This window comes from Agelaius tricolor, unplaced genomic scaffold (genome assembly GCF_023055355.1).
Source record: "Agelaius tricolor isolate 1412-34295 unplaced genomic scaffold, bAgeTri1.0.p SCAF_9, whole genome shotgun sequence".
Classification (NCBI taxonomy): Eukaryota; Metazoa; Chordata; class Aves; order Passeriformes; family Icteridae; genus Agelaius; species Agelaius tricolor.
In genome coordinates, this window is record NW_027269269.1 from 24,687,554 (window position 1) to 24,700,643 (window position 13,090).

Genomic DNA, 13,090 nt, shown 5'->3' on the forward strand with positions numbered 1-13,090 from the left:
TAAAGATCTGTTGGCGTATCTCCTTGAATAGATTATTCATTCGAGTTTGTGTGCAGTTTGGGAATGCATTTTCTCTGGCAAGGCCAAGCGAGCCTGAATGGGAATTGCTGAGAAATGGGCTGGAACATTCCAGCTACTCATTCAGCTCACATATTTCAGTATGTCTGTCCAGGCCTCCTTTTGGCTGCACCTCAGACCTTCTCCTCCATAAACCCACTTGTTTATAGATGCATTTTCTTCCTTGAACTGGTAGCAGTCTGTGTGTCTGTGTTTCTGTACCCATGAGTGTGCTCATCCAGGAGCCTGGCTATTCTAGGAGGGCTGTTTGGGGAAAATGGAGGGGTATTTACTAGGAAGTTGTGAGTTCCCAGGTGATGGCATTTCCTTTGTTTTTCAGACTGAGGAGGACCCATCGAATGCCCTTCTAGAACCACTGTGGCCAGAGATACAGCAGGAACTGAAAATCATTGAACCTGAAGAGGAGCTCTTGCTCTTGCCAGCAGCTGTTCCCAAGACAAGCCCAATTTCCGAATCCTCCTCTTCAGAACAAACAGATAGTCTTTGCTCTGGCCCAGGGCAGAGTCCAACACCTGCTGAGCAGAAATCTGAAAGCAGAGCACCACAGATAACTCAGGTGCCTTTATTTGGTGCCAGTGGCATGGAGCAACGAGACAGCCTCCCCAGCTGCCAGTCTGATGAAGTTGCACAGGAGGGTGCTGCTTCAGCCCTTCCCAAGCTGGGCACTCTTCCAACAGGCTCAGCCACTCCAAAGAACCACCAGTCAATGGGGGAGAGCAGGAGTGAATGTCTCACTCCTATCCCGGACTGGACACTTCATGGTCAATCAGAATTTAGTGAGATTGCCACTAGTGATGGATTATCTTGTTCCAAAGGAGCATGTCCAGAATCAGGGAAAGAAAAAGATGGCACTTACCAGCTCCAGAGGGAAAAGGATGGTCTTACCAGAGTCCAGACTGAGAGGGAGAAACATGAGATAATGACTACTGACGGAAGGGACACATTCTCCTCCGAGGCATTGAGTGGAGCTGGAATCCAGGAGGGGAAGGAAGGCAATGCTGTTAGCAGAACCCAGGATGCTGCTGACCAGGATGATGAGGATGCCTGGACAGATAATGTGCAGAGCTTAGAACTTGTGGAGCCTTGGGAGGATCACCAGTGGGTTACAAGCCCTCTCCATTCCCCCACCTTTAAGGACATTCAGGAGAAGATGAGCCAGGAGTTTCACCCACAGAGGCAGAGGGCAGAGACAAGCCTTTCTCTGAGGCCGCGCTTCAGTCGCAGCCTCTCCCTGGACAGCAAAGACACGGTGCTGAGTCTGTGGGCCACCCCGTTCTCTTTCATAGATGCCCCTGACCAGCAGCAGCCCTGTGGTGACATCCTGCATTCAGTGACTTGTGAGCTGTCCAAAACACAACCCATGTCCCCCTCTGCTTTGGGCAAAGCGATGCAAGATGAGAACAGCCCAAGTCCTTCAGAAGAGCCTCCAAAAGCTGAGTATCCCCTTATCAGGGAGAAAGCACCAGGTGAGAAAGCAGGACCCTCCAGAGTCCCTCTTTTGGAGACAGAGGGAAAGAAAGTGCATGTGAGCAAAGAAAACCCTTGGAGCCCAAAGCTTGAGTTGTCTTTGCCATACCAAAATAGCCCAGGCAGTTCTTTGCAGACTAAGAACACAAAGGAGGAGTTCTCCATCTCTCAGGACACTGCCCTGGGAGGAGAGACTGTCACCAAAGCATTGTGTTCTGCCGCTGAGTCACAGCTGAGTAATAAAGGTGAAGAAACACCTCGCAAAATAAAGACCAGGCCTTCATCCCTCAACTTGGATTCACTCCTCCCAGCCCCAGATTTCTTCACATTTGAGAGCCTGTCCATGCCATCTGCCCCTGGGAACCTCCTGTATGGGCAGAAGGAAGTAAAGAGCAGCGATTCTGTCCCGTCCCTGCCGACACACTGCCCTGCTGCCACTAGGGGTGTTCCCTGGGGGTCCCGTTTCAATGCCCCCATGGATCTAGACTTGGACTACCTGGCAGTGGCCCACGCCACCACCGGCCGTCGTAACTCTGCCCCCGTCAGCGTGTCAGCAGTCAGGACCTCCTTCATGATTAAGATGTGCCAGGCTAGAGCAGTGCCTGTGATACCACCCAAGATTCAGTACACCCAGATCCCCCAGCCCCTGCAGGCTCAGAATGCTGCTCCAGCTGCTGAGAAGAAGGAATCAGATGCCAAGCAGGCCATCAGGCCAGCTCCACGGGTGGCATGGAGCCATCTGGAGGCCCCCAAGAGCCCGCTGACAGAGAAGAAAGCCAAAGCAGAGAAAGAAAACAGTGACCCAGCTCAAAAGGACTCAGCCTGCCCTTGGCACAGCAGCCTAGGCTCTCCACTGGAGCCGTCTCAGTCCAGTCACCACCCTGCTCTGGATGCCCCTGTTCTGCGCCGAAAGCGCACCTCTGGCGGGGAGGCAGCTGGAGATAACCCACAGTCTTCAAAGATAGAGAGGCCATCTGGGTTCTCCAAACCCTCCTACAGATCTAGGCCCGGGAGGCCCCAGAGTCTGATTCTCTTCAGTCCCCCTTTCCCCATCATGGACCACCCCTCGTCCTCAGCAGACTCCAGGGTGTTGTTGTCGCCCATCAGGAGCCCCACTCAGAGCACCGCCCTGAGCCCCATTTGTGGCGATCTGTCCGACTCCGCGGGGGTGACGCTGCGGAACAAAATGACCATCCCCAAGAATGGCCAGAGACTGGAGACCTCCACCAGCTGCTTCTACCAGCCCCAGAGGCGCTCTGTGATCCTGGATGGACGAAGTGGGAGGCAGATTGAGTAGCAGCTGCTCCTCCTATTCCTTTTCTGTGATGGCTGGAATGGGAGTGTCCAAGACCAACTCTGTTACCATTTTGCTGTTGTTAAAACTATTCTGTGCAAGATGGACCTGAATCTTTTATGGTTTCCTGCAAGGCTTTTGCTATGGAAGGTCATGGTATCTTTATCTTGCTTTTCATTCCCCTTGTTGCTCCTGCCTAGTCCCTCACTGTCTGGTTTTTTTTAATGGTAAGCCAGTCCCAGGGAACTTGCATTTCTCACACCTGTTCTCTAACAAGCTCTGTGAAAGTCTCATCCTCCCTATGGAAAAAAGGAAAGGTAAATCTCTGTATAATTTTGATATAGGGCTGAGAGGAAACATGGTTACAAAACACTGCAGCTCAGGGTGCAGGGGCACAACATCTGCTGAGGAGGTAAATCCAGATGTTTGGGAACTCCTACCATTGTTTCCCAGACTCCAATGAAGGACTTTCTGATTTACACAGTGTAAATACACAGTGCAGGAGGCTGGGGATAGCTGAAGAGGAAGGTGAAGCTGGCATGAGCAAATCACACAGGGTGTGAGGCACCCAAGGGTGTTCCAGTGATAAACACACACACAACCTGAAGACGCTGCCTCCAGCTCTCTCCTTGCATCAGAGATGTGCTATTTCCAGCCTGTGCAAGGGCTGGAATGAAAGCAGCCAGACACGAAAGGCCTAGTTGTTCTTTCAGTCTTCCAGGTCTTGCTCAGGAGTTTGAGTGCTCAGTCTCTCCTTCCCTGGGCACACAGGATGGGTGTGATGAGGAATGAGTGTGCAGCTGGCTGCCCAGCAGTGGAGACCCCTCAGGCTGAAAGCACTGAAAGCCAAGGCAAGGTCACCCTGAGGGCCAGTATCAACTGTTTTCATCATTGCTTAAAGCCAGATGACACCTCTGCAGCTGTCTCTAGCTGAACTCCACACTGCCAACAGCAGACAAAAGCAAGAGGATCTCCTTATCTCCACATCCTTGGGCTATTGCCCTCTTGTACCCTGACTGACATATCTTTGACCCTTGGTCTTTCCTTGCCGTTGTGTGGCATGTCCCCAGGTGCTTCTTCTCCATTTAAATTTCCTCTCCTATGATTTTACACTGTTTCTTTGAGAGTGTGGCTCCTTGCCACCTCCCTGGACCTCAGTGCTTTCAGATTGATTAAGAGTATGGTAAAGAGGATGATTTGTGGGACTGCAGAACAGATCATGAACAAGTCCTGAGAGGGAGATTTGAAGTGAATTAAACTCTCTCCTGAAGGAAACATTAATGTTACAGGCAAATATGTGTTCAGATATGCAACAGCTGCCATGGGAATAGAATTAAAGCTTCCTTTATAAAGCCTCTAACTCTGCATTCACCACAGGCTCATCTGTTGCCTGATCTATGACTGTGGGTGATGGCAAAGTCAGGTACAGCCTGTGCTGTCTCTGCAATTTACGTGTCACTGGTGACTAGAGAGGAGATGGGAACACAGGTGTTGCTGCCAGCACTGAGATTGTCCCTGTAATGTGCTTGCAGGAGCCATCATTCCTGGAGATGTCTGTCTGCAGGCCCTCAGGTGGCTGTGATGGGCTATAGTTTAAGCAGTAAACTCTTAGGAAGTGCTATAGCCACCACAATGAGCGTCAGCCAGAATTTCCCAAAAGACGTGTGTTTAGGGCTTTGTTTTGTGAAGTACTGGCAATTTCCAGTGGTTAGTAAACTCACCCCATGAGCTCCTGGTCTGTACAGACTGTGTCACTTCATTAGTGCCATTGTGCCTGGAGGGCCCTGAGCCCCCCCATGCAGTACTTTCTCTGAACTCTTTGATTGCAAAAGGAGAGATATGCCAGAGTATTTTTGAGAAGTTATAGGCCCACAAATGCAAGCAATACATCTTAAGCAGAATTTTCTCCTTCCATTTCCAAAGGGAATGTGAAAAACAAGAGGGCTTTTCCTCGTCACGAGCTGCAGTCTTTGATCCTCCCCACTGCACTCTTTATTTGTGTACAGTACCACATGGGAACAGAGCAGAGAACTAAGTCTGTGCTGTTAGTTTTGTTGAAGGAAATTATTAAACCAGATGAGAGCCTGGAGTTCTTGTTTGGGTCCATGTTCTTTCACAGGCAGCAGCCTATGCTTTACCTGGGCAAGCTGTGGACAGCAGGCCCAGAATATGCGGCTTCATGAGAATTGCATTATTCTACTCCCAGACCATAATATGCCTGTGCAGCCTCTTATTAAAAGTAGGGAATTTCCAGTCCTTCATGCTCCTCATAGTTAGCACAGCTCCACACTGCATATACATGGCACTGCCTCATGAGAAAGCTTTTAATCACCATGGCTGGGTTAGTGACCAAGGGAAGGTGTGATACGAGGTATTGTGGTAAGGCTTTAGAGGAAGCAAAAGTTGTGGAAATGATGCCCAGTTTTTTGGCATCAACAAAAGAGTTTGCTTTGGACAAGGACTTATAGTCTCTCAGGTCCTAGAAGTTTTGACTTCCAAGGCAGCTGGAAGGGAGATGGGAGAAGATCACAAAGTAATGCATCAGAAGGAAAAGAAAATGTGATGAAACCTTGGCATGTTACAACCATTTTTTTCACCTCCTTATTCTCATATAAGCTGATCTATGAACAAGAAATGAGGTCTGGCAATTTGTATATAATACACTGTCTCAACTCTTAACAGCATTCCAGTAAGTAATACTGCTTTTGGCATAAGTGGTGAAACTCCTGCAAGAGAAAATTATTAGAAATCTTTACTTGATATTAAAGATCAGCCTCAAGTAAGATCTGTATCCAGACTATACCTTTTAAGGATATTTCAGAATTTGAACTCAGATCTGGGTCCTGGGTTTTAATTAAGCAGAGATGCTGCAATGATATCTCAATTTTGTAGCTTGATCCCATTGCTTATCTACGCTTTCATCTCCAGCCTTCAGCTGATGTATCCACAGCACTTAAAATAAAGTCCCAGGTCCTGCCGAGATGAAAGCATGTTCTTAGTTGCAAGGTGCCCTGTTAGCTCCAGATTCAGCCTTTGCAGAGTCTGTAAATTTTGATGATGGACCCATGCTGATACTGGTACCTGCAGTCAGCTTGAAGGACCAGAGCCTGGGAGTTGGACAGGGCCAGAAGACAGATGCCACCTCCCACTGAATGGTGCTGGCTGGGTGGCAGGAGCTTCCTGAGATCCAGCTTTACCAAGCTATCCCCAATGTCAGTTTCAGGGTCAGACCTGATTTCTTTAAGAAAGGATTTTCTTCTTTCTTGTGTTTTTTCTCCTTGGTTTTGGGTTTGTTTTTTATTGTTTTTATTTGTTTGTTTGTTTGTTTGTTTGTTTGTGGGCTTTGCTTCTGTTTTTCCTTTGTTTATCTGTGAAGCATTATGATGAAGGATAGATTGGATTTATGGGAGATGAGTCTGGCCCAGGTGAGCAAAGCTGTTTTTTTCTTGGTATTATTGAAAGGACCTTCCTAAAAAGACTGGCTCATCATCTGCAGCTGCACAAGGATCACTTCAGAGACCCTGCAGTACATTTCAATTCTCCTGAGACTGTGAAAAGTAAAGGCTATTGCCCACTTTGCAGATGGCCCCAGTGGCAGACATGACAAAATATCACCAGCATGTGTTGCTTGTCGGCTTTTACAAGTGGAAGAAGAGTGAGTAAATTTCACTTACTCTTCCCATGTAGTCAGAGGGTTGGTGCAGCTTCCCTTAAACTAGCTCAGAGTGAAATAGCTGAGCTGGCAAAGGTGAGAATCCCTGATGGAAGGGAGGGACATGGATAATGTTAGCTTGTGTGGGAGCTGCCTCACTGGCAGGAGAGTAAACAGAAATGAAGGTTATATTTTACCTTATAAACCCCAGTCCTCTGGGATTTGGTCTGTCCATCTCATGCTATCACTGTAGAAAGACTGAAGTACTTATTGTTTCACCTTTAGAGCTTCAGAGGAACTTAAGTCTGTATTAGGGAGCATCTGTGAAGTCTGCAACATTTTCCCTCATCCAGTGTCCAAATGGTGCAATCAAAATATTTTTTTTTCTTTCTTTATGGAATCTGAAACACCTGTAATGGTGAATATTTTAAATTTTTATATATATATATATATCTACTTATATATATATATAAAAGATCACTCTATGTAAATGTATTAAAAAAAGAAAATGTAATTAACATGAAGGAATTGCCTAAATAGTATTTTACACATCTGTGAAACTTGGGCTGATGTGTGGAACTGCTTTCTGCTGCTACATTTGCAGCACTGAGAGTGTGAGATCAAGTTGGCTTTCTGCCCACAGAGTAGATAATTAGTTCTGGTTAATCTGTGGTGGGCAGAAGGCCTGAATGTGCCTTCCTGAGAAGGATCTTGTCCTGGGAAAGGAGGGACAAGACCAGGGGAGACCAGAGTTCAAGGGCTGATTTAGCTTTCCACCACAAGCTTCTCCCCAGGCCTTGAAAATGCAGACAATCTACTGAAGCACATACAACCTTTCAGGCATGCCCAGGTTTTGCAGTTGTCCTTTTTGCTTCTCTCCATCTCTGGAAAAAAAAAGAATAAAAGTCTCTAGGGATGATCCCTATTTTGTTTAACCTTTGCTTGCTCCTAACTGATGTAAAGGCTTACTAATTCTGCTCCAAGCAAGGAATGGAAAACTTCCCACCGAGTTCGACTGGAGATGGAGTAGGACTTTAACAGCCCCAGAAAGGAAGGATGGCAGAAGGCAGGAACTTTCTGAGGGTTCCATACAGCAGTCCAGACCTTGGATCTTGTGCTTGCAGGCACTAGTCCCCTTTGAATGTTATTTGCTGCCAGGTCAAGAGAAGGGCTGGAAGCTGGACACTATGAAGAGGACTGTCTCCATCCCACTGGCCCTGGTTTTGTGATTATTTTTCCTGCTAGCTCTGATGAATTGCAGTTTTGTTAAGCTTTTTTTCCTCTGTGTGGACTTGCCTGCCTCTGTTCGTGATTGTTTAAAAAAAAAAGGAAAGAAAACAACAGCCACAAAAGAAAGATGTTTTGCCAGGTCTCAGCCATGAGATTAAACTGGAGTTTTTATAAAAACAGATCTGTGCCCTAGTGATGTTGTGGAACATTTCATTTTTTTCTGGATTTGGTTTATGAATACAGTGCAAATGCTTTTGTCGTCCTCTGACACGGAGTTTGAGCCCCTCTTTTGTTTTGTGAGTGGCCAGGGCACTGATCTGTGTTTGTGTGGGCTTTGATGGTGGGGACTGAAGGTTAGGCCCTGACCACACACTTTTCTGATTGGAGGTTATGGGAGCTGCAGAGCAACTGCAGCTCTGAAAATGAAGTGAGGACTTGGAGATTTCTATGGAATTACTGTTATCTGAAATGCTTTAAAATTTTCAAGGGTAAAATAATCTTTTCTCTTACCATTGCTAGTTCTGCCAGGCTGAAGTTTCAGTGATGTGCAACCATGTCCTCCTATTTAGCACATCTCCTGCAGAATTCTGCCTTGCCGTTGATAATGCAGAGCAATGCAGAGTAGAGTATGAAAAAACTTTGTGATCCCAGTTGTTGTGCAGCAGAAGCCAGGCTGGAGCAGGAGAAGTTACTATGAAGGCTGCTGGTGCATCATATATGCACTTCTGTTGATTTGTAAAGGACAAGCAAGAACTTAAACAAATTATTAATTTAGTTCCTTGGCTCTCATTGAGCCAATTTTTGAGCTGTGGCATGGAAGTGAATTTTGTTATTATGTGTCCCTTATTCCATCCTGGGATCAAAGAGAGGGGAAAAAAAAGGAGTGTTTTTTGCTTTTATCCTCAGTGGATGTGTCTGCAGTGCAGCTTGATCACTGTTCTCCCTAAAAGGCAGATGAATCATCAGGTTAAATGAAATATTTTTTTTCCTACTCAGCAGCTGAACTCAGGGCTTGACTCCCTTTCCTATCTCCTTCATGACTTCAGTTTCCCTTTAGGAAAATGCCTGGGTTGTGCTTCCTGCTTACCATGGCAACTGGCATACAAATTGAGAGAGAAAACCATGTTTGTTGAACTCTGGAACTGTTGTTAGCCAGAGCCAATTATGAGTGCTGTATGAGAACCAGTATTTTCCCATTCTTTGTGCCACAGAGTCTCACAATGACCTGGCCATAAGGCAAGGGGAGAACCTCAGACTGCCCCACAGCATTCCCATGGTTACAAAAATTAGAAATTAGGCCAAAGGGACACTGCAGACCTGCTCCTGCTGCACTGGCACTGTGCTCTAAATCAGGGTGCTTAAACACATGGCAGTGCTTGCACTTTCAGCCAGTTTCTTTTGCCTGCCTGACTCAGGGCACTCCCTGTGTAGGTTGTATTGGAAGCCACAGCCACAACATTTTGGATCCTTTCAGCTAAGCCAAAACCAGGATTAAGCAAGTTCCCAACCTGGAATCAACCTTAACCAGCACCAGGAATCAACCTTAGCCAGCACCAAGGAGCATATGACACTGGTGTCTTGTACATCCACACTGCAACCCAGCAGTCCAGCAGCTCAGGGCAGCAGGACATCCCACTGGTATCCCACTGGTATCCCACTGGATGGGGCTAAAGGTCAGCTGGCAGCAAAGGGGAGGCAGGCAGTGCAGGGAAGGGAAGGGAGACTGGCACAAGGCACCACCAACAAAAAGAACAGAATCATAACAGCCAAGAATAGAGAGATGAACTCAGATTTCTGAGTTCATTTTCCATCTGGACAGGGTAAATTATTCAAAGAATGTGCCTCACCACAAGGGTAAAGGATGAACAGTTTCAGTGTTGAGGATTAGAAATGAATGGGATCTGCAAAGCTCAGATCTGCCAGAGTCCTGATGCCCTCAGAAGTTAGACACAGTGTGAGTGTTAAAACTTGAATGTTGGCCTCACTCCATAATAAAACATATTTTCGTATGTCTTTTTAGCAAACTGCAGTGTGAGATGAGCTACATTTTGCAAACCTAGACATCTCCTAGAAATTATGTTCGCAATTTGGGTCCAGATCCATCTTAAAATGGGACCTGTTTTCTTCCATAGCACATCTGCTGCAGAGGGTACATTTCTCTGTCATTTAAATTCCTTATCTGAAAAGACCAGGAATTATTTGAATTCAGTGAGAGGAAATGACTTCAAAAAAAACTTTGTAGCTGCTTAAGAAAGAACCACAAGGCACACAAACATGGGAACAACCAGAACTGGAGAAAGGAGAATAACACCCATGATTATTCAACTGAGGAAGTTTCTAGATAAGTAAAATCCAAAAAGGAAAAAAAAACCCAACATCCAACAGCCATGGGATTAAGTTGAACCAGTCTGAAGAATATCAGGTAACATTTTATTTTGCTCTTCCTTCACAGGGATGAGGAAGAAGAAATCAGAAAAAATAGTGCTCACAAACTGCTTTACTTTTTTTTTTTTTTCACTGTGAGATAATTTACTTTAAATATCAAGGGTCAGACAGTATAAAAGGATTAGGCTGGTTATTTACAGGGTGACTTGGATTTACAGTGTCCAGCCTCTGTGCCAGCCACAGTACCCTGCTAAAGGTGAGCATTGCTTTGGGAAAAACAGGGAAGTCCTGCATTGGCTCACAGTGGGCAGCAGCCCTGTGTAGCCAGAGCAGCTCACTGCTCATCCCTTGTCTCTCTTGCAGGGTTTATCTCAACTGGTGATCATGCAAGAACTGCACATGACCTTGCCTGTGATGTAATTTCACCTCAGAAGCAAGTCAGAAACACCCTCACCTTTTTTCCTGTTGAGGATCAACCCTCAGCAGTCATAATCCACTCCTCCCAAAGCAGGATCTCCTGAAGATGCCTGAGATGGCAGGGAGAGCTCTTGCAGGAGGTTCCCAGCATACCACACGTTGCAGGGGATTTCCCCAGTTGCCAAGGAGGGCAGGGCTGCCAAGGGTTTGGGAGGAGGAGGATTCATTTAGGAGCTAGTTTTAGGTCATTGGTCCCAATAAACATTTGCTTGGCATGAGTCTCTGTTGTAAGGAATGTGAAAAACTAAGATGCCAGGGCAGTGAGCGGGAAAGGGAATAAATCATCCAGGTCAGAAGATACAGAACACCACTGCCAGCCTGGTTCCTAGTTTTCCCAGTGAGGTAGGTAGCCAGATATAAGTATGGCACACAATGGCCATTTTATGTCATACATTAACCAGCAAAGTAAAGAAAAACAGGGCCTGAAAGGGTCTGTGCAAAGAGGTCTCATGCAGAAGAAGTGAGGGGAAAGGAGGAAAGGGCAGGAAAACTTGTTGGAAAAATAAGGGTTGAGGCACAAAATACACAAAGGCAGCCCCACAATGCCCCATTGCCTGAAGGAACAGACACCTTCAGTACTGCCAGCAACAAACATTCAGCAGTGTGAAGAACTGCAGGTTACATTTCTGTGTGTGTGGGAGGGCAGCATTTGGGATTCTTTTTGGATTGGAGGACACAGCGCTCCATCAGCTATGAACAGAGGGTGCTTCTCAGCGAGACTCTTGATTTCTCAGAGCTGGGAGTATTGCAGTAAGTTAGTAATCTAAAAATACATTTGGTAGATCCATGAGAGAATTGAAGTGTGTTTTTATTGCCACGACAGAACTGTGAATATTCACACCTGTAGAGAATAAATACACAGAGCAAATCTGCAAACAAACCAAATGACTTTCACCTGCAGCATTTTCTTCCTTCATCGTGTCTTAGCAGGATGTCTTAGTCCAGCAGTTCTCATGCTCACATGCATATTGCCTGCTCTGAAGCCCACATACATCCATGCCTTCAGGAAACAATCCAAACAGCTGAGAATGACCAGGATTTTTTTACAAGTCTCAGTTGACACCTAAGCCTGGTCACCACCATTCCTGTCACAGACTCCATCCCTTCCTCACCCTTTCCCTGGCACCTCAGGTAATTTCAGAGGCTGGAATAAACCTTGAGAAGCACAGATTTTTCTGATTTTTCAGCAGGATTTTTCATGACCCTGATCAACATCATTCTGTCATCAGTCTAATCCTCTCCTTCCCCCTTAGTTCAGGCAGATAAACCTGACTTTTTCTGGATGCACGGTGGCATGTTTGGAACTTCTGCACAGATCCACCATTGCCTGGTTCACTTGGTCACAGCTTTTATTTTTTTAGTACACAAATCCTAAAGTGCAATGGGAGGGAAAGGCTTAAGAAGCAGAAAGCAAATTTGAAGAGCCCAAACTGAATTGACTTTAGCTGCCATTTATGTAATAGGTCAATGGTATCATTTGCAACTGGTTGGAGCAGTTAATACTGCAATAGTCTATTTAAAGTATTGCCAGTTTCTCTTCTCCTTCAAAATCCTGCAGCATTTTCCTCTATATTAAATGTGATGCTTTAATCACAACACGCTTAGATGGAGCAGAAAGGTCTGAAGCAAAAGACCAGAGGAGGAAAATAATATTTGATCTGACCTGCTTCTGTGGTCCTACAGTTTTCTCCAGGCAGAATGTCCAGTGACATCCATATTCAGGATGCCTTACTAGCCTCTGGAAGGTCCCATACCCAGTTGTTTCACCCATTTGCAGAGCTGCTTGAGTTTCAGAAAACACTCAAGCAAGAGGCCCTTATGCAGGAGGGTAGCTATCCACAACCAAGAGTTATTGGAGGTGTTCAGCTGAGAAAGACAGAGTCTCTGTGCCTGCTGTGTCCTTCCTGCTCCATTTTTCTCCTCTCTGCTGTTGCAGTTGGCAGGAATTTGCAGTTTCTGGCAAGTAGCAGAGAGCCTAGTCTTTGCCATTGCTCCCTAACTTTGGCAGATGCTGATTCTCTTTAGATTTCTTTACATTTAGGTTTTGCTGTAGCTCTCGGCAGCATAAACACAAAACCACCCAAACCTACTGGTGCCTTGTGAAGGCTGACCTAGAAGAGAGGCTAGATGGAGTTAAAGAATAAAGTAGGTATTTATTAAAAGGCCTCAATGGATGCACCTTGGGCAGTACAAGAACCCAGCCAGGGCTACACCCAAAATGAACCAAAATGGTCACAAAAATGGACAACTGGTCATGGGGTCTCTCACTTTTATAAGTTCTGGTCCATTTGCATATTGGAGTTAATTGTCCAACTATAGCTTTAGGTTATGAAGTCCCATTTTTCTTGTTTTTCTCTCTTCAGTCCACTGTAGTTTATGCTCTTGGGCCTGAAATTTGGATCAGTGGTCCTTGGTCCCAAGCTAGAAAAGAATTGTTTTGTCTAGCTATTCTGTGAAGAGAGCTTACCATCCCTTAATATGAAGTTCAGAACTACACACTAAAGCAG

The 13,090-nt window shown here is 45.9% G+C and overlaps 1 protein-coding gene across 1 annotated transcript in view; it reads left to right on the plus strand.

The window, feature by feature from the left end:
* Positions 1-7,900, plus strand: part of ARHGAP31 (Rho GTPase activating protein 31) — a 59,913-nt gene extending 52,013 nt beyond the window's left edge. The window contains exon 12 of the mRNA XM_071433315.1: positions 398-7,900. Within this exon, the coding sequence (XP_071289416.1) occupies positions 398-2,842 (2,445 nt within the window). The 3' untranslated portion in view covers positions 2,843-7,900. The remainder of the gene's footprint in view (positions 1-397) is intronic.
* Positions 7,901-13,090: the final 5,190 nt, after the last annotated feature.